The following is a 24,198-nucleotide window of genomic DNA, read 5'->3' as shown; positions in this document are numbered from 1 at the left end:
TTTTTCAAAGATGTAATTTTCAAATCCACCAACATTGGACCCCATTTACTCTCTTTGCTTCAACAAAAAGCCTCTTAATTCAATACATCATCTTTTGAGTTTCACTGAAGAATTGAAGTCTTACAAGTATGTAATATGAATTAATTTGTACTTTTGCTTGAACTAGCAAATTAAGATAAGCTTCAGCGTTTACAATTATTAGTTACTTTCAGCTTAACTTAGGTGCTTAAATTAGGGTTTCTGTCCCTTTCACTTTAATGAATAACAAGAGCGGTGAATCTTTCCATTCTTGAACTCCAGGGCTTTTGCAGGGAGTGGAAAGTACTGTCTCTTAAGAAGGTGAGAATTGGATCTGACATATCTTGCAGTGTCTTATCTGGTCTGGTAAAGTCAAATGCTTTGGATTGTGGGGTGGATGAGTCGGGTGGCTGTAGGCTGGTGTGTTATTATAGCAGGCCAGAGCTTGTTAACCTCCAGAGCAGGCGGAGGACTCGCATTGAGAGCTGCTGTCCCTTCCAGCTGCTCACAGACCAGATTTAATGGTGGACAGTAGCCAGTCTGAGCATCTGTCTGTCTAAATTAGGATGTCTGGATGGAGACATCCTTTTGTTCTTTGTTTACCTAATGTTTTGTGATATTCTGTAATTGCAAATTACAGCAGTCTGCATGGTGCTTGATGACGTGAAACATTTCATATAGGCTTCTGATGGATGCATTTGTTTTAACAGGCTTCAAAAAGTACTAATTGGTCAAATGTTGTCAAAAAAATTGTGGCATCCCATAAAAAAGAAAATAGTATATATTAATTCTAGAGAGTATTTAAACAGCACATATATCCAAGTCATACTTCAATCTAATGTAAAAAAATAAGTTAAGACAAAAAGCAACAACTGAACTTGGGTTTTTACATTGTTTATTATATATTAAATCTCTTCAGGTACTACAGTATACCAAACTCAAATGTGACAAAAGTCACAAAACTTTATCAACAGTTTTTTAAATCTAGCATCAACACTTCTTGACAAACAAAAACACATTGTTACTCATGTTAATCTCATAAAGCAACTAAAAAGTGCAGCTAAAAAAAGGATCCTGACTGCTTGACAATCTTTGACCTGAAACTGAACAGGAGACCTTTTAAAATAATCAACACTAACTTGACTAAAAGTCTTAAAGGGATTGTTCGCCTAAAAATAAAAATGTGATGTTTATCTGCTTAGTTTCTTTCAGTAAACATGAACAAAGTTTTTTTTTTTTTTTTTTTTTTTTTTTTATTCAAACTGTTGCAGTCTATTAGTCATATTAAGCAAATCAGTAGGTTCACAGTCTTTGAGAGTAAAACAAGTGATTAATGACAAGTTTTTAATTTTAGGATGCAGTAACCCTTTAAAATTCTTTGTGTTCAACTGAAGAAATAAAGTCACCTACATTTTAGATGCCCTGGTGAGCTATCCCTTTACCAGTGCTTCAATTAATAATTATAATTAAAAAGTTTAGAAATAACATTGCTTTTAAGTTTTAAGAACAACTTTAACGTTTAAAAACAAAGTTACCTGTCAGGTAACAGTTGAAAAGTTTAAACTTCTGTGCAATCTGAAGATTACTCCGTCCAAGATGAGAGCGGCGTCCGAAAGCCTCCAAATGCAGTGCTTGTGGGGAATCCCGGCTGTCTTCTGATATCACAGTATCCTGATGGAAATATGGGGTGTGTCACATTCACAGTCCTAAAAAAAAAAAGAAACAGCAATATTACAATTCCTGTTAAATTCAAAATTGCTGTTGTAAAAAAAAAAAAGTGGCTTCTTCTCCAAGGATGTACGGAAGGCCATGAAGAACTGCTGAGCGCTTTGCATTGATATGGTGAAGGGGGAAAAAAAAGATGTAATTACATTTTACAGTGTATGTATAACATAAAATTAAATATGACATTTACAAATGTATGAATCAGTGAATCAAAGTAATCAGTAATGTTTTCTTCAGTCGCTGCACACATTTGCCCTCATTCTTGAAAGTTTCATGAAAATATAAGAATACATTTATGTGCAGCGTTTTTCAGCCGAGATGCTGTTATGAATTATACACAGCTTAATATATTACACCAGCATCCGGTTTTGCATATAGTTTGTTCTATCAACAATTACTGAATGTATAAATGCAGTCACACAGGCAATATTGACCTCTCCTTTTTGTTGAGTAGTTGTGCAGGTAGTATGTGACAGTTTAAATATATTTGCGCAATTTTAGGTAAATTACTAATTCATTAATATTAAAAACGTTTTTTAGAACTATCTTTATAGCTATTGTGTTTGGTGTGAACGGGTCTTAAAACCTGTTTACATTTAGAAAACACTGAAATTTACATCAGAACGAAATGAACAACTTGCATATTAATGCAGGTGAATTTTCAAGAGCAAGGCCAAAGATGCAGTGATAAGTTAGACTGCTCATATTAATGAACACAATTCAGCACAATTCAAGGGAAAAAAAAAAAAAAAATATATATATATATATATATATATATTAAATTAAAATTAGAAATATATATATATATATATATATATATATATATATATATATATATATATATATATATATATATATATATATATTTCTCATTTTAATTTAATGGGGTCTTTAAGCTACATTCATACGTTCATACGAGCGCCAAACTTATTATTTTAATTTGCATCGTTTGGGGTGGGTGTTTTTAAAACATATTTTGCTCAATTTATGAAGCAGTGGTGTGTATGAATGATGATTAACATGTCTTTTTTGTGTGTGTGTGTGTGTGTGTGTGTGTGTTTGTGATGGCCTGATGTGAGTAGCAAGAGGTTGTCATACGGGATAGATGGTCCTGTCCGCTTTTTTCTGTCCTGTCTGCTAACCAAGCATGGCGTGACCACCAGGGGCCAGGACCAAATCACATCACACCTATCATAACTCATCCTGACTCGCCGGCTAAAACTCCATTCAGCTCATGAATATTAATACTTCTCTCACTCCATGATGTATGTCGGATTGTGTTTCCCATTTGTGGTTCTGCAGGAGAAACTGCTCTGAGAATTTGTAAATACAGTCTCCCCGCTACCCTTCATTACATTACCTGTCTGAACAGTGTCGAATCAATTTGCTGACACCACCACCTGTGCTTTGTGTCACAGGACCTATGAAAGCCCTGAATGGAACGGGAATTACTTTCTGATGAAAGCAAACCTGTGCCACAGGTGTGTACCTTTGTGTCATTTGTAATATAACAAAAAAGCGTCAAAGAGGAGAACAGACACCACGCCTCTGTAGGATTGCAATGAAACATGGTTCTGGGCTTTGGGATGCATTCTTCAATAACATCCAGAGCCAGGGTCATGTTTCAGACAGACCACATCAGAAATCACCAAGATGGATTAAAGTAGAGCGGATGTGCGAGCGAGTGTGGGTTTATGTTTACAGGAAATTCAGGTAGTTATTTTGTCTTCTTCAGACGCAAGGTCGAGTTGTCTGATAGGCCTAGATACACTGAAAAACAAAGCAACAGTGTCTTAATATCATATAGATGAGCAGAACATGCATCTTATAGACATGCTTCTATAGTTATACTGTTTTATGAAAGCAGTTTAATCATATATTGACAACATTTATTTCTCAATATTATTATGTTTTTTAACTGTAAACAAAAACCAAAATCACCAAATAGTTTAAACAAGTGTTAATTTTACGCTAAATAACAGTATGTGGAGATTATTCAAATTCATAGCTGAGTGTAAGCTATGACTAAACATGTCTTACATGTTATCAGCTATGCTACAGTTACCGCTAAACATCAAGCAACTGCTGTCTTTATGTTCTCTGATTTTGCTCGGTTGCTGAGCACTCAACTCTCGCCACAATCTACAGCCATCCATAATAGATGAGCTTTAAAATGTGTGGTTTTCTATGGGGGCCTTGCACCGCTTTAATGAGCTCTGGTTCCAGGCAATGTGAAATCTGAAGCATTTCAGGTGAGTATTCATTTGCCTCAGAGCAAGTGTTTAGTTTAGTTGTTATTGTTTACAGAGGGAATGTTCCTACCATCTAGTTTTGCTGCTTGACGTGTTTTAGATTGTGCCGAAGGGTTTCATTATTAACCTCCCCATTAAATCCAGTTTTCAGTTAGCTACTGTTGTGTTAAGTGTTATGTAAATGAAGGGTTTCATTAGAGCGAAAGCGAGGTCATTTAGATTTGTTTTCGCACCAATTTCATTGATTTCTGTACATCACAGTGGTCTCCACTAACCTCAGCTTCCAGGTACTCATGAAGAAGAAAGCATATTCGCACAAACCCTTCTGAGAGTTCACTTCTGAAAAAAACATCACTTGAAATGCTCGGATTTGAATTGATTTACATTCTCACGGATCCTAATTAGTGGTGTTCTCAAGAAAGAAATGCCTTTCTTCAGCAAAATTGCTGTCATTAGGCACTTTAGCTACCCTTTACAGGTACACTGCTAACCCTGTGATTTTCACCAGAGGAGGCCAAAGTAAGCGGCTGAAGAAAAGTATTACATGTATTAGAGACCAAAAACAGAAAACCCTTTTATGTGTTATAGTTTAATTTGCCTCTCTCTGCTGAAAAAAAAAAAAAGCCTTAAGGCAGCCTACAGTAGGTGGTTGGCTGGTCTCCCAGCAATGGCCAAGCTGATTTATAGGGCTATAGCCATTAACATCCACTGTATTTTTTTTTTCGTAATAGAGGTCAGTGGCTACTGGCAACTGTTTGGTTACCAACAAACTTTAATGTTCAAAATAATGATTTCAGAATTTCCATTATGGGTGAACAATTTCCCGATAAGCTAACTAGCTGGTTACCTGGGTATATGGCCAAAAATGCTAATATTTTCAGACACTGAAGGCTGGCACGCTATAAAGAGATAAGCCATTAGGTTTGAGCTTGCTAGCATACCTGAGTAAGATACTTCTCATACTCTGCATGGTGTGCGATATTCAATCAGTGCATGTTTATCAGTTCTTCTGTAATGTTGTTTGTGGTTCATTTTACACTGCTGGCACAAACTGAAGTTATGTTTCTACATTAAATGTTGTCACAACAGCAAACTAATAAGCTGAGCTCTATTTACTTGCTCTTCTGGGACTGGGTAAATTTGAATGAATGTGAATAAGATAATGTGCTTATAATAAATCTACTGATCGCTGTTGTTAAGAGTCTTAATGAATTCTATAATACTACTATAAATATTTCTGAAGTCATTGCTTAGATTAAATGTCTTAATAATACATGCCGAACTAGTTCCATAAGGCTGAAGGAATTACCAATAGTCACTAGTATTTGCTGAGGCAAATACTGAAGCGACTACAGTTTGTGCCTCAGCTGTCTGAATACACAATCATCTGTTTATTTCATATTTTTGAGCATATTCTAATTTCCTGGTTCCGTCAATAAAAACAAAAAATGATGAAGCCGAGTTGTCAACAGCAATTCAGCAGTTTCTTTTTTCGTTTGTCTCTATATAAACCTCTTTTCTCAGCTCAAGAGAAAGCTACATTTCATCTAAGCCAGTACCGGTTCTAAAACAAAATATAATTTTAACCTTTATTTAAGGATGCGCACGCGTTCCATAAATATCACTTTCGAACAGGATGCGTAACTTGCATGATGCATTTTTAATTACGGAGTCAAAGCAAAAACACAAAAGTGTCGTGAGTGTCAGATATGGAAATGAGGAAAAGTGTAGCAAAGTGGGTCAACATGTAAAAATCAGCAAAAAGTGTGAAATTTTATTATAACGTGTAAATAATACACCGTATACAGAAAGGATTTCAACCTGGAGCTTGGGCGGCTGCTGTTTTAAGGGGAATGTAATGCTTTAATATCCTGATTTACACACTCTCGTTTTGTCCTGTCTCTCATGCGCTCCCCAGAGTCGAAGCCAACAATTCAGTGCAGCCTGTGCTCCTCCAGGGCTGCGGTACCTCAGGGAAGCAATGAGTGAGGAGCTAAGCACAGAGAAGCTGAGAGCACTTGCCACTCTCCCTAACAGGATTATCCCTCACTGACGGTGCTGTCTGCGCTCATGAGCGGATCACATTCTTAATAAACGTGTTACCTCACACTCCGAGCGGCCGCGGGTCATGTATATGTGGATGTGGCGGTGGGGGGTGCTCGCTGTCACGCTTAGACGTGGAAACTTGAATTCGTTTCACTCTCATCGAGCACCCGTAGCATTATGGGGCAGGGCTACGGTGGCTGCAATCCCACATAATCAATAATTCATTGACTAACATACACTTGGCTAACTTCTGCCAAACATTCTGTGACCGGCTCAAACTTCAGGGACGTGTTTGGATTTAAAGAGGCAGTTGTTGTTGTTGCGCTGGCGCTCGTGGTCCCGCAGTACAGTAGCTGTAAGCTAAACTGTGTTTTTGTACTTGTCATTTTCCTGTTCTTTCTGGGAGCATCTGACTCCCAAAGCGAAGCACAAACAGACTGCCTGCCTAAATACAACAATTTCGTCACTGTGTCATCACCAGCAGTTTAGCTACACGCAGAGAGTTCTGTTTATGTGTTTGTGTTGCCCTTGAGTACGGTCTCAGGCTAGCAGGCCAGCATTTAGTTGCCGTCAACAATATTCTGAGAGTTAGCGATTCCTAGCAGTCCACACCTATCGTACAATAACACTTAAAGGCCTATCCCAGATGTCACTATGCATGTATCTCTGTGTGTGGGTTTAGCAATTGATAACTGCGTTACTGTTGGGTTTTCACTTCACTTTAGTCATCCTTGAGATGAGTAGCACTCGTCCTCATGTGTCCTTTTCATGAAGCTAAGAAATATTGCTGCTCCAGATGGCATTATACATAATTTCACAAATCTTTAAAGAGACGATAGCTACCTGACTGGTTAGAAGAATCCAGCTTCAGACGAAGTGCAAGCCGAGCAGATGCTTTAATTTGTATTGTCAGCGTGTGCTTCTTCATCTGAGGAGTTTCTACACTCATGAGAATACGAGACTTCAGACGCCTCATTGTTTATACATAATACAAAAATGCTGGCTTGAAAATCAAGAATACTGTCTGGAGGACACATTGATAACTGCAGTCATGTTCTAATGAACTAGATAAACGTCCTAAAAAGATTCACAATCTTCATTAACAGGTATTTTATTTTATTATTTTATTTTTGAACAATTGGAACGATGATATTTATTTATGTTTTAATTGTACCTACAGAAAGAAAGAAAAAGGAAGAAAGAAAGAGTCGCAATATGGATAATGATGTAGGAGCAATTAAAAAAAGGACTATCAGGACTGAGCCTCTAATAAAAGGATCTCTGTGAAAAGATTTTCTAAAGACATCTGGATGAAGATCATTTGAAGATACTTTTTGGGTAGTTACAGCCTACTTTCTTTTTTTCTACAAGCGTACTGGGAGATGATTTTCTTTGAAGCAAAATATGATTGGACATATTTTTATGGAAATCTTTCATCAGGCGTTTGATTTTCCTGTGATTCATGGTCAGCGTCTCACGGTCAAGATGAATCACGGTCAGAACAAAACCATTCCTGCGCCCATGGCTCCTCCTGCTGGAATAGCTAGAGTTTGAAGACCCTTTGGAATTGATATATTAGGTCAGTTTAGGGCAACGTACGTGTACAAAACTTACCTTTGTAAGAACAGCTTTCTTCAGAGTACCACAGTTACTCCTTTATTGTTACTGGTGCAGAACGTCAGTACAGTAGTCTCAGTAAACATTTATTGGCTACAGTGCAGGTTGCGTCATCAAGCCTGCGACAGCGGCGGGTATTTGTGTGCATAGTGAAAGTGAAGCCGGTAATTTAACAGAAACAGGGCGCCGTCGTAAAATGGAAAGAGTCCCGTGTGAAATACACGGTAAGCGGCGTATTCTCTTTTATTCAGACACAGAAGTGTCGCCACTGAGCGGTTTTATTCTGTAAGACGTTTGTGTTCAGGCCGTGTAACGTTAGCTCCAGCTTCAGAGGCGTGACTGTGAAAGAACAGATTTTTTTTTGTTTATTTAAGACATAGACAAAGGGCTAATTGTACTTGTGTCATTCAGGCAGTACGTGCTTACTGAAGACCGGTGTAAAGGAAGGACCGAATAAGGGCAAAAGTTTTTATATGTGTACTGCGCGTGATGCAACACCCTGCAACTTCACACTGTCTACAGAGTGAGTGTACACACCTCCATACACGCATTATGATAACTAATAATTGATTTATTTTTACTGTGCTTATAGCCACGTTGGACATAGACTGAGTGATTTTGCTCATTTAAATGAAATGTGCATGAGCCGGTGCTCTGAGTTCATCCATGCTTTTCAGGATCCCACCATCTCACTGCCTTCAGCATGAGGACGTCATGGTTGAACTTCAAACACTAATATACAATGAAAAACAGGACAAGTACAAGTAAGGGTTACACTGTATGTCTGCTGTGAGAATAAAAAAAGCATAGTGTTGGGAAGCACGGGCCCAGTAGAGACCAATAGGGGGCGATGAACTACTATTATTCATAATAACAATAAAAGTGCATGCAATGGTCTTCTTAATGAAGTAAATGAAGCTTGAGAAGCTCCGGTGTAAAAAATAAGACTTTATTGTACAATGCAACAAGCAAATATGACTTGTTTGTGTTGTACCTGTCATATTGTGGAAATCACAAGTTCATTGGTTTGCTTAAGTTCACTGGTACAATGTAATGGAAAGCACCTAAATCTCACAGTCTGTATTAAGACATCCAGGATTTGAATAATCATCCTATTGATCAGTTTGTTGATTTATAACCATACATCATATTTTTGAGTAAAATAATGTTTATACTTTATTTCTTTCATAATCAGGTTGTTTTATCGCTGTACGCTTGGAAAATCTGAAGGACAGAAGTGGTGTGGTTGCGTTCCGTGGAAAGAGGTACACATGTATTATCTAAAATATTTAAAAATTATTGGCATATTTGTCCACTCGATCAGTTACAATTCACTGCTACCTTCTTGCAGAAAGACTCTGAGAAAAGCACTGATTTGTCAGAGAAAGATCTTCAATCCTCAAGCTTCACTCCTGTCAGAAACCCTTTCAAAGTCAAGACAAAACCGGACAAATCTTCAGAACGCAAGAGGGATCCAGAGGCTGAAAAGGATAAGGGAGAGATAAATGGTGATGATAAACATGTGAACGGTAAAAAGGATAGTAGTGCTAAAAAGAAAGAAGGGCGTTCCAAGACAACAGAGACTGAAAGGAATAACAAGAATGGGTCAGATGGTGAAAGCGGGTTGGACAGAGAGGGGAAAGACTCAGAGTCTTGGAGGAACAAGAAACTTCCCACTGGGATGAAGATAAAGAAGAGAACGTCTGATGATGAGAGACTGAGGAACACAGCAGAGGACGGGGCATGTCCTGAGAGTCCAAACTGTGTGAATGAAAGTATACCAGGACAGAGTGAATCTGAGACCAGCCTCAAACACCGGCAGGAGACGAAGCCTACAAAAACAGGCGGCTCTGCACAAAGCCCTTCAAAGGGTTCAACGGGATGTGATAAGAAAGTTTCAGAAGAGAACGAAACAAAGGATGACCACTCAAACAAGCAAAGCACTGCTAATTCAAAAACGGTTACAGATAAAGCTCAAAGCCTGCAGAGCAAGAGCAGCTTACCCTCATGCTCCGCATCACAGGATCTGCCAGTTTCTGAAAAACCCAAAGCACTTAATGTTCAGAAGACAGTCCAGGATAAGGACCAGAAAGGCATGGCGCGGTTCGGTGAATGGAGTGATGAGGAGGATGATGTTCAGCTGGTGTCGGTACAGCCTCCCACCCAGAAGAGTGGTCCGACTCCAGCTGCACCTGTTCAGAAAACACTTACCTCTTATCCTGGTTTCCAGACTGCTTCTAAAGGCCAGGGGCAGTCTGAGGACCCTAGGGCCCTGCACAGCCATCTCACGGCCCAGCTCAAGCAGAAGAAGGTTACTCATCCTTAGCTGTTTTCTTGTTACATACAGATAGTGTTAGGAATATGATGTATTACAAATATGATTAAGCTTGTTATGTTTAACATTTATGACTCGCTTTTTGTCCCTCTGTATGTGCTCTATCTGTTCTAGGCCACTCTTTCAGTGGTGAATGTGTCAGCTCTGCCAGATAAAGGAGAGCGTTTGAAGAGTCAGGTGAAGGAGCTAGAAGAGGCTCTGGAGTCTCTGAGCCTGACTGCAGGTTCTGTCTTTGGTAAGATATAAGTTATTTAGTATTTTATAAGTGACTTGAATGTACCTCTTTTATTATGAACATGTTTTTATTTACCCAATAAAAATGTATTTTGTTGTTTTCTGGAGAGGCACTACCATTTTTTTTAAATATGCATTTATTCTGCAAGAATAAAAAAGTGACAAAGACACAAAAAGGTTTAAATATTAAAATTAAATACTGTTCTTCTGAGCTTTTTATTCCTACAAGAGTCCTGTAAAAAAAAAAAAAAAAAAAAAAAAAAAAATTCAACGGCACAATTTACAGTGTTTCTTGAGCAGCTTATTAGAATGATTTCTGATGAATCATGTGACACTGAAGGCTAGAAATAATATTTCATGATCCTGCTCTTTTACTGCATTTTGTGTAAAATAAATGCAGCTTTGGTGAGCACAAGCTACTCAATGAATGTCCCCAATCAATGTGTGAATGTATAAATGTTAGTAACAATAATATTTTGAGGATTTGTTCAGATTGCAATATGCTTCCTAAACACACTGATGTTTATGAATTAATAATTTTTTAGAGCTCAATAAATGTAATAATACCCTCATACCGAGCAAATATTGAAGTAGTTTTAAATGAATCATCTCTCTGTTTAAATATAGAGTCCCAGGATAAAGATAAATCAGAGGCCGAGCATAAATCAGCACACAACCATTCAAACCCATTCAGTCGTCCTGGAAGCACCATCCTTCTGCCCACAGCTTCAGCTCCCATGATGAAGGAACCCTCTAGCAACTCACTGGGTCTGAACCTGAGCCAAGGCTACTCCCAGATGTTTGGAGGTATAATGTTTGATCTCATTCTTCTCCTGTAAAATGGTGCTTCCTGTGCCCATTTCATTGGTTAGTGTATTGATGTACTGATTTGGCCGATATCTGTGTAGTGAATCCCCAGAGCCAGGCTTTCTATGGTGGCAGGATGACTGAGAACAGACTGCTGGCAGTCCGCAATGCCACCACTGAAGCCATCGACCATCTGCACAACTCGCTGGAGTCCTGCCCTACAGAAGACACTGAGGCACCAGATCCTAAAGGAATCAAAGTAAGCCAGTTCAGGCTCTAAAGTTGCCTATATATTATAATGCCAACATATTCAAATTTAAATAAATTGCATTATACTGCTGTACTGTCAAGGAGTAAAAGTGAATACCTCATGAGCAGGAATGTAAAATATTTAATTGCAGGATGGAATTTGAAAATGTGATGATTATCACAGTGATAATTATAGATCTTGGGCTGTAAAATAAATATTGTGTAAATGTGTAATTATGTAAGTCTAAATGCAAACTAGTAGACCTGCCACTTATATAAGAAGTTATGTTTTTTTTTAATTCATCAAATTAATTAAACTTTTTTTTTTTTGTGGAATAAATTGTTGAATAGATAGTTAAAGTATACTGTTTTAGTTAGGTTGTATAAAAGATGTCAAGTGAGGTGACTGTGGCACTGTGTTTTGTACTTCACAAGGTGGAGCTGTTGCCACATCAGAGGAGAGCTTTGGCTTGGCTGCTGTGGAGAGAAACACAGAAACCGTGTGGGGGAATTTTGGGTAATAAATAAAACACCCCCACACACACACACACACACACACACACACATATATATATATATGAGAGAGAGAGAGAGAGAATAAAATATATTATAACTGGCTCCAGTATGAATTTCGGAGAGTTTGGCAACATCCACTTTATTATACAAACACTTGCGTAACAAATGAGTGGATACTAAATATTAATTCAAGTTAAGATTAAAAACTGTTGGTCTCACTTTATATTAGGTGGCCTTAACTACACATAAGTACAATGTAGTTCACATTGTAATGTAAAACACTTTTGCTTCTATTGAGGTGGATGCGGGTGAGGTTTGGGACAGGTTTGGTGGTATATGTAGGTTTAGGGGTGGGTTAAGGTGTAAGGTATGGGTCAACAGTGTACATAAAAATTTAATTATTGAAATTAAGTACATATGTAATTACATCCAGTTTTTAACCCTTTCATGCTAGAATGATTAAATCTGAAAGTAGTTTTTTTGGTTTTTGGTTTTAGACCTTCTTCTCAATATATTTAATTTGAAAGAAGTTACAAGTCTGTCCAAAGTGCAAATGGTATGCACACACGCACATAAGAAGACTTGAGAAGTCAATCTGATTTTTATCTTCAAAATTAACATTTGTATCGGGTATCTGGGCTATGTATAGGTTTTCGTCTATGCACTGTTCTTTTGACTGGACCGAGGCTGGAATTTAGCTGGTTTGAAATTAAAGTATTTGCAAAACTATATGCAGAAATCATTCACTCAATATTGTTATCTAAATTTTGACAGTTGTGGCTTTTAGAGGCTTTCGCATCAGAAGTCTTGGAACAATAAATAACAATAACAGAGACAACATTTGAAAAACATATGTGCCTTTTATTTCTGAAGTGTATTCTTTATTTATTTTTTTTTCGTTTAGCTGATGACATGGGCCTGGGAAAGACTCTCACAATGATCTCCCTCATTCTGTCTCAGAAAAAGAAGGATGAAAAACTGGAGGAATGGATCTCTAAAAATGGTATCCATCACTAATTAATAGATTGCAGTATTAGATCTTCAATTTGTCTGTATATGTTCATGTTTTATCTGATTAGAGCTTTCCACCATGTTTATATGCTGTTGTGTACAATAACAAATGAAAGATTTTGTCATAATTACCATCATCAGATTCAACCATAGTGCCTTCCCAGGGGACGTTGATCATCTGTCCTGCTTCTCTGGTACATCACTGGAAGAAAGAAATTGACAAGCGTGTGAAGAGTAGCCGCCTCAGTGTGTATTTGTACCATGGCCCCAACCGACAGAGGAGTTTGAGCATGTAGGCCATACACTTACATTGATCTTTTTAATATGCTACAGCATTTTATAAGTGTCCAAATACTTTTTATGGTCACTGTACAGAGTTTTGGGAATCGTTCATAGTTTTGGTTTGTCTATTTGTGTCTCTCCCTTTTTCTTTTGCTTGTCATCTTGCTTAACTTGTCATCTTTCCAATCTGTGCCTCCACTAGCCTTGCTGAGCATGATGTTGTGATCACCACGTACAGTCTGGTGTCTAAAGAGATCCCAGTGCAGAAGGAGGATGCAGAGAAACCCTCTAAGGACTCTGATCATGTGGTATGAATAGTGATCTCAACATCTGAATGATTCATTTAATTAACTGAGATTTTGAAGGCCTGGACATGTTTTGTCGTCCGAGCACCGCTGGAATGTTTTTTTAAAGAAGTAATTTTCTTCTCGTCTTAGGCCACAGACATGCCTCTGTTACGTGTTGCCTGGGCACGTGTGATTCTCGATGAAGCTCACAACATTAAGAACCCAAAAGTCCAGACATCCATGGCGGTGTGTAAGCTGCGGGCCCGATCCCGCTGGGCTGTCACTGGAACCCCAATTCAGAACAACCTGCTGGATATGTATTCACTGCTCAAGTACGATCGGTTTGCCACAAAAGTCTTTCAGACTGAACAATTTCTTGCTATTCAAGACGCATCACAAATACACCACAAATTGAACAATAACATTATGGGCATAAGGCAGCAAAAAATATTTTTGACATTCAAATCCATTTTGTTTTTTTTGTATCTTGGAGAGAAAAAAAACATGCCTTTTGATGCTTACAGTCCTTATCTAAACTCTATATTGTATTTTTAAGCATTTGGCATTTCATCCAAAGTAAAATTCAATTCAAGGTATAGATTTTATCTGTTCTTGCATTTTCTCAGATATCTAACATGTGATGGACCATGCACTGTGCTCAATAAGTTTACATCTGTGACCTAAATTCAACAGACCCCACTTAATGTGTTTCATATGAAGAAGTATTTGGATATAGCCAGACAGCACTTAAACATTTTTCCTGTATCTGCTGCCTTGAAAATGCAAATACTCTTCAGCACAATGCTTTAATAACTCTGTTATAGTGATTTATTTACTTTTTCTTTGTACATGCTCTGCAGGTTTCTGAGATGCTCCCCATTTGACGAGTATAAGCTGTGGAAGACTCAGGTGGATAATGGCTCAAAGAGAGGAGGAGAGAGATTGAACATCCTCACCAGAACTCTGCTGCTTCGCAGGACCAAAGATCAGCTGGACTCTTCTGGAAAACCACTGGTACATACACAAGTTTTAATGTGTATATCTCATAGATATGAAGTGATTACAAACCTAAAGGACTGAAAAGCTGGCAAAATCAGGGATATTTTAAATTGTGCCCTCTAGGTCTGTAAATTAATATTAAAAGTTGTCCGTAATCACAAATGACACCATTTTACGGAAATGTAATCAAAGGGATCCTGAAACATCTGTGCTTTTGTTTTAGGTGTCTCTGCCTGATCGGACGTGTGAGGTTCACAGGTTGAAGCTGTCTGAAGATGAACAGGCTGTATATGATGTTGTGTTTGCACAATCCAGGTATATCATCTCACTGAACATCCATCTGTTTGTGTATTAAGTAATTTCCATTTTTTGCATGCGTGGTGTGATTGTCCTGTCTCTTTTTTTCTCCTCAGGTCCACACTGCAGAACTATCTTAAGAGACATGAGGAAGGAAACACTAAAAAGGGGGATAGTAGTAATCCTTTTGAAAAAGGTAAGCAGTCTTGCACCCCATACTATAAATGAAAGTCTCATGTTTTCAATTCTTAAGTTTTAGTTTTATGTTCTAAAAGTGTGTTTAAATCCTGTGAAGATTAACCACTTAATCTTTGTGTAGCCTTCCAGCTTCCTTTCTCACTAAATAAACTGATCTTTTTTTTCCTCAGATTCATTACAGTAGTCTGTTTATTGAATGTAAATAATTTTCTCGCTAAAGCTGACATGTGCTCCCAGTGTACATACACCTTTTTATGACAAGCCCCAAAGGGTCAAATATACTTCACATATTTATTAAATCCTTCACAAAGCCCAATTACACCATTACATCAGCACTACTCTTTGGACTTTTTTTTTGGCCAAACCATAAAAGTGGTTGTGTGGTGAACCCCAGTAAATCAGCAGTTTCTGACCTATTCAGATCAATCCACTCGCCATGTACAAAGTCGGTTAAACCATATATTTCATATGTTGAGTGAGATTCACAAACTGAACTGAGTGTATCAGATAAATGTGCAGAGCAATGGGTTCCCATTACTGGAGAGAACCTCTGTGCTTGACGGTCTGTGTTAAAGCTCGGTTTGACCTTTGTAGTCCTGGCCCCAAGCTTGCATTCGTCAAAGGGTGCAGCCTTCAAACTGACCTAATGCACTGGCCAGTGAGTGAAGTTTAGGACTCGTGTGGGACTGTTCATTTACCAGTGCAGCGAAAGAAAGTGATAAAGCGCTTGTTTGTGTCTCAGTTGCCCGAGAGTTTGGGATGTCTCAGCAGGAACCGCTGTCTTCCTCTCAGCAGCCTCAGGCCTCCAGCACCATCCACATCCTGTCACTGCTGCTGCGTCTCAGGCAGTGCTGCTGCCATCTGTCTCTGCTCAAGAAGGTGACGTTCCCTCTTTGTGTCACACACGCTTATTGCGCACTTTCATGTACTGACAAAGTGTGTATGATTTGTTTTTCTAGACTCTGGATCAATCGGAGCTGCAGGGGGATGGTGTAGCTCTGTCTCTAGAAGAGCAACTGTGTGCTCTGTCTCTGTCTGAGCCCTCAGACTCTGACCCTAAAGACACTGTGTCCCTCAACGGCAGCCGCTTCTCCTCTAAGCTGTTCAAGGACACTCGTGAAAGCACTAAGGTGAACATATATCTTCTTGCACCTTGCTGTATGCATTTTTTTTTTCCCCCAATATGCACCTTTTTTTCTACACCCCAATAACGTTTTGAGCAAACTATTTGAGTAACTTCAGGGGGAGTGACCATTTTGTTTTAAAGTGCCATGCAAAATCTGTGAAAGAAATGGTCATTTCTAATTCAATATAAAAAAACAGAAGAGAAGAAAATCAGGAAGAATGGAACACAGCTATTTTAAATTATTTGTTTGTCATTTTGAATGCATATTGCCTCAGTGGAAGTGGCACCCACAATTTTCAACATGGTAGACCGACTTGGTCAGAAAAAGGTGCATGTGAAGGTGATGTTATTATTTATTCATTTATTTCAGATTTCAGCCATTCTGACAGAGTTGAGAGAAATTAGGAAGAAAGACCAAAAAAGGTATGTCAACTGAAGTTTCCGTTTTAGTCAATGATAAAACCTTTAAATATCTTCATATCTCCATATGGGTCTTATCCAGGTTCCAAAAGTATCTCCTGGTTCTGTTATAAATATAAGAGTGTAAATTTCCCACTGAGGTAAAAGTCGTTAGAATACTAGTTTTCCACACTATGCCTTTGTTGTTTAATCTAATTAAACAGTCCATGCACTATATTGAAATTCCTAAAACCAGTTTGTAATTTTTGCGTTTTGAACCCTGCTTTGCAGTGTGATTGTGTCTCAGTGGACCAGCATGCTGAATATTGTTGCTGTTCACTTGGAGAAAATGGGTCTGAAGTTTGCAGTAGTCGATGGCACTGTCAACCCTAAACGCAGAATGGACCTAGTGGAGGAGTTCAACACTAACCCTAAAGGACCACAGGTATATGGCATTCCTTCACATTTCATTCATTGTATGATTTGTTGAACGTCTGTAAATTCACGGCCTGATAATGTGTTTACTGCTTCGCTGTTCGTTGAGGAATGAGGGATATGATCATTGTTGGCCTTGATATTGCAGGTGATGCTGGTGTCTCTGTGTGCTGGAGGTGTGGGAATCAATCTGATTGGAGGGAATCATCTGTTTCTCATTGACATGCACTGGTGAGCCACTTCACAGGTTCTGCACTTAATGAAAATGTAGTTAACGCTTTATTTTAAGGTGTCCATAATACAGAGTAATTTCTTAGTAAGTACTTAAAGTACATAAAACAAAATGTACTTACAGAACATTACAAAGACATAGACATTACCCAGTACTGGAGTTGAGAACCTCTGTGCTAGACATATTGTAGACATTATGTAGTCTTACATAATATTACACGGGCATGAGGTACTTGGGTAATACTTTGTTTTAAGGTATCATAATAGAGAGTAATTAGCTAGTACCTAATTAGGTACTTAGTAGTACCCATTGTATTAGCATGCATTAAAATGTATTTTACATGCAACAACATTATGAAATGGCCTGTAATTACAGTTTGTAACAATGTATAATTATGTATTACACATTTAATAGACAGTTTGTTAGACAGCTACTTATACTTGATCTTATACTTAATTCTGTTATTTAATTCTAATTTAATTAGAATGATATTACATGTATTTAAACTGTGTACTAATAAGTTAAATCAAATTAAGGTGCAGCTAGAGAAGTGTGCTTCGTGTATCTATACTGTACACCTTAAATACTTAACCTTTGTTTTAAGTAGCTTGTGTCTATGTACTTGGAATTTGTACATAGTACATAGAGTAATTATAAAGTCTGTAACACATATGTGACAATATTTTGGTTCCATAAGTAGCTGTGTAACAGGCTGCTACTGTTACACATTTGTAAAAAAGAGTCTATTACATGTGCATACTTGCAAAATGTAGGTATAAACTGTTCCATAACTTAGTTACATGTTAAGTACATTTTGTTTTACGTACAATGGGTACTACTGAGTACTTACTAGGTTATTACTCTGTATTATAGACACCTTTGAATATGGTGTTACCAAAATTGCAGTGTTACACAGAAAATCTTTTATCTTTATTATCTTAATCTCGTTTAAATGCTTGAATGATGGTTACACCATCAGTCTATTTTATAAAATGCCAATGTTAACTGCTTTGGTTCACACTCCAAACTGATTTGCGAGTGGAGCGCCTCAGCGAGATTAAGTGGATGTGTTTAACAACTGGGCATTAATTCACAGGAATCCAGCACTAGAGGACCAGGCCTGTGATCGTATCTATAGGGTGGGACAATCACGGGATGTTACAATTCACAGGTGAGGATCTGATGTTGCTTGTATTCAGTTATAGACAGATAGTTACAAGGTCAAGTAGTGATTCTTGATAACAGGCAAACAACTACACGAATGAGAAAAAAAACCTTTATTAAAGATTTTGAGGTAATATGGAATCTGGTATATTTTCAATTCAAGCGAAGAAGCATTAGCCGTAAGACTGTTTGGGTGTTATCTTCCCACAGGTTTGTGTGTGATGGGACAGTGGAGGACAAGATCTCTTCACTACAGGAGAAGAAGAAGGAACTGGCTCAGAAAGTCTTGTCTGGAACTGGATCCTCATTCACTAAACTGTCTCTGGCAGATCTCAGGGTCATCTTCGGTGTGTGATGTGCTTTTTGTGCCATAAAACTAATATTAATATACAAAACCATCATTTTATCTACTTTTGTTGCTGTTATGTATGCTGTATTGTATTACTAGGAAGATCAATGATTGTATTTCATGAAATCAAAGACTTTTTGGGTAATGTTTATATTGAATAAATTTAAAGTTTGTCACCATACAACTGTCATGTTACATTTTTTTTTTTAAAACCTCAGTTCCTTGCTGAATTTTATTTTTACATGAGCACACTCACCTAGTGAGGCGAGGTTACACAAACTAAGCTAGACAAGAAACATAAGGGCCAAGCACACACAGAAGGCTTTGGGGACACAAGACCTCTTTCAAAATTATTCAAAAGTGCCCTTCTCCAGCAAATAGCAACAATGCTGTGGTTAATAAAACAAAATGTATTTGAATTCAAATTAACATAATTATTACAAAACAGTAACTACTTGCTCAAAAGTCAGAAAATTTGTTTTTACATATCTGTCAGTCTGAGGTATTTTGCTCGATTGACTGATATTGCAATCAATTCAGAAACCAAAGGCTCTAAAGTCATATGGTTCTTTCCTATACCTATATAGGATGGAAAAAAAAATTCTTCCACAAAGCTAGTGTCAGTAGCTTAGTAGCTAATATTGTGAAATATGAAATATTATTGCTATTGTGAAATATTATTACTTAACATTAAATTCAAATTTCAAATTCAATTTCAAATTCAATTATTATTGTGAATAGTTTTTTTTCCTTTTTAATATACATTTATACTATTTTAATCATTTATTTCAAAGCTGAATTTTCAGCATTAGTCTATGATTCAGAAATTATTGTCCCCGAGGAGCTCTGCACATCCCTCCTTGTGGGTCTTGATCAGACAAACAGCGTTGTGAGAAGGGTTCGAGTTTGCAGAGCTCTCTGATGAAAACCAAAATTAGACTGAAGACACGCCAGTAATAAAGTAAGTGGAACGACAAGTGTACAATCTATCTAAACTCAAGGCAGCTAATAACGGTAGGATTTGACCAAAAAAAACATACTCTTACTGAGTTTCTGAACCCTTTGTAAATGCCAGACAACGAGAAAAGAGGTACTGCTGTACATCATCAGATAACATCATCAAGACAGCATCAGGTGCAGTGTAACAAATGTTGCAGTCCCACATTTGAGCTCTTGCTTGGAATTAGCACGTGCAGTCAGTGAGAGTAAGCAGTCATGAACTCACACAAGAATGCAAGCCTGACTGAAAACTACCTCCCCTCACATAACATCCATGTTAAACTATCATGCTTATTGCTTTATTAAAAAATACCGACAAATGTCAAATTATTCACTTGTGCACAAAATCCATCTTTTCTGAATTTTTTTAAATAAAACAAAAAAACCAAGCAAATATTTATGAATTATACTTTAGTCTTGTCAGTTTTTTTCGATCTAGCTAAAAAAATCTGAAAATCTCAGGTGAAGATTTGTAGTGTGATGCATTGTGCACTAAAGATTGTACAACGGCAAAAAGAAATAAGGTTCATGGATGGGTCTTAGGGTCACCTCCACATCGGAAAGCACTTTGTCTGGAACTGCAAAAATATCCAGATAAAGCACAACTAATGAAAAACAAGTAATGAGACTGATTTTGAGGAGAAGAAATTATATATGTAGAAACTCACCTCAGGACCTTCTGTGTTATTTATGTTCCATGAAAATGTGATTGACAAGTGACGTCTCCATATTGGATTTCTCTGCAGACGTATGGACCCCGCAATAATGTCCCCTTCCTCAACTGTCACTGGTGTATCCAACATAAAGAGAGTCTGTTTCCAGTGAGTGATCCTGGGAAAAAAAGGCACTGTTTAAAGATCAAAAAATTCTAAATTTCCACACAGATTTTCCAGCAAACTGAAATTGTAGCGTGAATATGAAGTATGCTATCATGCATGCTTATTTGGTTATTTTCTATGCAAGCATCATACTCTGAAAATGGCCCGGTGTTCAACTCCAGTGATGGTCCATCCTCTTCCAAACTCTGGAAATGCGCACTGAACCAGGCAGTGAAGCCATGAAACGCGCCTGACTTCTCAACACTGAAACTAAACTCTCCTTTGAGTCTCTGAACAGAAGTGAGGAAAGGAAATGTAGTTAGCATGCGTTAGCATAACGGTTATTTCATCCAACCCAAATTTTAACATCAGGGCCCACCTCTAAGTCTGAGACCTGTATTGTGACCATGTCAAGAGTGATAACATCGGCTGGTGTGGACAAACAATCCTCGGGTAAGAGATGATGGCTAAATTTAGGCTTGGAGAAGAACTCCTTCTGTGCAAGTGACCTACGAAACAGTATAAATTAGTACATTTTACAGACTTATCTGTGTTGTTACCGGTGATGCATATAGCTGATAAAATGTTAAGCTGTTAACCAAATGGTCCCAAATTGATTATTAGTGGATGTACGAACACAGGTGTAGGCCATCGCATCAAATATAAACATTCATAAATAAATGTTCCCCTACCATTTGACAACCACAAAGCCTAACAATAACTTTATCTTTTAAGCATCACTTATCAAATATCCTATATTTTTTATTTTACATAATACAATGGCACCACTACAGTTAGGTCCTAAAGAGCTGTATACTAATATGAAATGCCTCACTGTAGGTAGCTGAAGTCTAGGCCATACGGTTTCTCCCAGAACTCCATCTTTTGCCTGTAGTCAGAGAGGGCCTGGCAAGGGACGAGCATCAGACAGGCGGAGGAAGGCCACATCATGCCACCCTCCTTCAGCCAGCGATCACGTGCCAGCAACACTGACTCCACCATATACTCAAACTGAGAAACATTTTTTTGTTGGGTTTTGTTTATAAAGCACATTTAAAAACAACAGACATCGAAATCAAAGTACCGTACAAGAAATGTAAAACGGACTTAAAAACTAGACATGATCCAAAAAAAGGCAAAGCTTTACACTCATAAAAATGGATATTTCAAGAGGATTTAAACATAGAATTGCAATGTCATATTTCCTAGAGAAATGTGACATTATTTATCCACTTAACAGACTTACTGTGCTCTGTGAAGTTGATTTTTGTGTGTGAAAATATGCCGTAGCATCCATGTTCATACCAGAAGGCAGTTGCCCATCCACTCTGACACCAGAACGTCCACTTTCCCGGGCAGAGAGAGATTCTCAGCTCTGTCCTGAAACACCGTCACGACTCCGTCACAGCCGTTCTGCCTCACTAGCTCCTCAGTGTGTTCTGCCATTGAGCTGGCCTCCACAGCATATACCTACAGGAACAAAATACACAAATTTTTGCTTTTTTTAATTAAATGTGCATACATTTTATTTAGGTCAAATAATTTAACATGGATTGTTTTTTTATTTTACTAGATATTTTAGACCACTTGAACTCAATGAACCTTCAAGACCACGGTCCCCATTAAAGGCATAGCTTTGATTTTACTTTAAGAACCCCCTAAAATTATTCTATATAATGATTTGGATTAAATGATAAATACCAGCTGATTATAACCTGTATTAACCATTTTTCTGTGTGTGTATATATATGTGTAATTTCATTAATTTAATTTATTTGTTTTTATTTTATTTATTTAATTTATTTATTTTTTAAATTAAGTAATTAGTTTATTTTTGTAAATTTTGTTTGTTGCCCTTGAGTTTTGTCTTGATGTGATGTTTAGATGGTTAGATGTCTTGTTCTAATGTTCAGAAAAACCCAATAAAATATATTGAAAAAAAAAAAAAAAAAGATAAATACCACGATTAAATGAAAGAATAAAGTAATTAGCCAGGGACTGTGACTATGCTACAGGTAAGTTTCTGCTTTACTTCTTTAGTAAACCAGCTGCAAAAACATTGAAACTGCTTTCAGAATTAGAAGCCTATTTGCATTACAGTATAGATCTAAACAACCATCATGTTACAAATGTCAACAGAAATGTCATTAGATACATTTCTATATGCATTTGACAAAATCAATATTTAGTTAATCTCACCGCAGCAGGCTGTGCCAGACGGGCGCAGAAGAGGCTGATAACCCCTGTCCCGCAGCCCAAGTCCATGACCACCTTCCCCTCAGGGCTGCCCTGTTGCTCAGGATCACCTGTCTGTATGTTTCCGTCCGGGGTTTATCTGACAGCATCTCCAGATGAAGCCTCTGACAGCAGGAAGCACATAATACATGTTATCCATCGTTTTGCTTCTGCGTGAAGAATCACACGCTTTTAATGGATATTGGGTTTTAAACAGACAAGCTTAACATTTTAGCACTTACTAACGTCCCATAGTTGCCAAAGTATTCTTCATCTTGCCAAGCATCTTCTTCATCCTCTCTTTGATGCAAATAGCTGGATGGGACATAACCAAAGTTACCCTGCAGTTCAGCCCACCACCACGAGTCTGAACTCCTGTCGTGGACCTTCAATTTATCACCAACTGAGAAACTAAGCTGTCGGTTAAAGAAAAAAAAAAAAAAAAAAAAGCTTATTTATTTATTCGCGTATGTTGTAAACGCGTGTGTTTTTTAATGGCTCTGCCTAAAGCTACTGAATGGCAAATAATATTGGCCAAGTTAGATGTTGATGAGCCAAGTCATATGGTCAGTCTTCTATCCCCAAAAACGCTAAGGCTGTTTCTCTTAACGCCTCACTCGCTTATTCACTCACAAATTAGTGTTTATTTTGAAAGGCGATCATTGTGTGCACGTAAGCGCGTACCTGCTCATCTCCTTCAGCCACAAAATCCGCAAGTCCCACATACTCTTCTGCTTCAGGGCCATCACTGCTGTCATTTTCAAGCATTTCGGCAGGTAAAAACGGAGCTATACGCATACAAATCACGAAACGCAAGCGAATTAAATCTCTGCAACTAAGAAAGGTGTCAATATCAGAGCTGTTGAATTTCTCCAAGGCGCCCCGCCCATCACAGGATTTTCAAAATTAAAGTCCTGTTGAAATTTGTGACTTTTTAAAAAAAATCGTGAAATTACTGGTAGACAGTTTAGAACATTGTTATGTCTAAAGACAAACAACCGTGTACAAATATCATCAGTCAATAGCACTGATGAACTTTTTTTTTTAATAATTCAATTAGAATATAATACTGGTCTATTTTTTTAATCATAGTTAATCACAACTGATTCCAAAGATATGTCCCTGGTTTCCATTTCAGATATCTGGTAAACTTACCTCAGAGGTGCAACCCAAGACAAATGTTCATTCTCTCTTTTAAGGTGCATTGCTCGTTCCTACACCTCAGTTGTGTAGTACACCTTTGAAATGTGTGTATCAGCCATAGACTTCATAGAATTTTACGAAGCTACAAGAATCATTTTTGTGCAAAAAAAATCGTAATGACCTGATTCAACAATTCTTATCTTCCTCATCATGTATCATGTTTTGTTCTGCATGTAAATAATGCATGTACTTGATGCTGATGTTGAACACACATGCTGCGTCTTGTTTATGAGCAGAGGAGTCATTGTTTTAGTTTTTGTGCAAAAAAAGTATTATTGTAGCTTCATAAAGTTCATAAAGTTAAACCATTGATGTCATATGGAATATTTTACCAATGTCCTTGCTGGACCTGGAAACATTTCAGT

At 37.6% G+C, this 24,198-nt stretch overlaps 2 protein-coding genes across 4 annotated transcripts; one reads left to right on the top strand and one right to left on the bottom strand.

The window, feature by feature from the left end:
• Positions 1-7,639: 7,639 nt before the first annotated feature.
• On the top strand, positions 7,640-18,759 carry ttf2 (transcription termination factor, RNA polymerase II). 3 transcript variants are annotated; one of them, XM_043249501.1, is made up of 23 exons: positions 7,640-7,882; positions 8,070-8,181; positions 8,336-8,422; positions 8,854-8,923; positions 9,010-9,969; positions 10,108-10,228; positions 10,855-11,034; positions 11,136-11,293; positions 11,719-11,800; positions 12,704-12,802; positions 12,952-13,102; positions 13,295-13,400; positions 13,530-13,711; positions 14,240-14,393; positions 14,602-14,693; positions 14,792-14,871; positions 15,616-15,752; positions 15,833-16,003; positions 16,370-16,422; positions 16,690-16,843; positions 16,982-17,064; positions 18,162-18,236; positions 18,440-18,759. In XM_043249501.1, the coding sequence occupies exons 1-23, from the start codon at positions 7,855-7,857 to the stop codon at positions 18,582-18,584; spliced, it is 3,480 nt and encodes a 1,159-aa protein (XP_043105436.1). In that variant the 5' UTR covers positions 7,640-7,854; the 3' UTR covers positions 18,585-18,759. The 3 variants fall into 3 exon arrangements, with proteins under 3 accessions (XP_043105436.1, XP_043105437.1, XP_043105438.1); XM_043249503.1 differs by having other exon boundaries at positions 7,866-7,882; positions 8,251-8,422; XM_043249502.1 differs by lacking the exon at positions 8,336-8,422.
• Positions 18,760-18,786: 27 nt separating this feature from the next.
• prmt2 (protein arginine methyltransferase 2) lies at positions 18,787-23,506 on the bottom strand. The gene is given in 10 exon segments (XM_043249505.1): positions 18,787-20,155; positions 20,246-20,408; positions 20,549-20,685; positions 20,775-20,904; positions 21,231-21,406; positions 21,701-21,865; positions 22,595-22,674; positions 22,677-22,755; positions 22,873-23,046; positions 23,315-23,506. Coding segments are annotated over 10 exon segments (1,251 nt in total). The 5' UTR covers positions 23,429-23,506; the 3' UTR covers positions 18,787-20,122.
• Between the last annotated feature and the right edge of the window lie 692 nt (positions 23,507-24,198).

Source organism: Puntigrus tetrazona, chromosome 9 (genome assembly GCF_018831695.1).
Source record: "Puntigrus tetrazona isolate hp1 chromosome 9, ASM1883169v1, whole genome shotgun sequence".
NCBI classification, from domain to species: Eukaryota; Metazoa; Chordata; class Actinopteri; order Cypriniformes; family Cyprinidae; genus Puntigrus; species Puntigrus tetrazona.
This window is presented reverse-complemented; position numbering and strand designations above follow the sequence as displayed.

What these genes read in the sequence shown, in the direction of transcription:
- ttf2 (XM_043249501.1), top strand. Translation starts at nt 7,855, where the DNA reads ATGGAAAGAGTCCCGTGTGAAATACACG. An exon ending in CCCAGCTCAAGCAGAAGAAG is followed by an intron (nt 9,970 to 10,107) that starts GTTACTCATCCT and finishes TATCTGTTCTAG; the next exon opens with GCCACTCTTTCAGTGGTGAA. An exon ending in CTACTCCCAGATGTTTGGAG is followed by an intron (nt 11,035 to 11,135) that starts GTATAATGTTTG and finishes ATATCTGTGTAG; the next exon opens with TGAATCCCCAGAGCCAGGCT.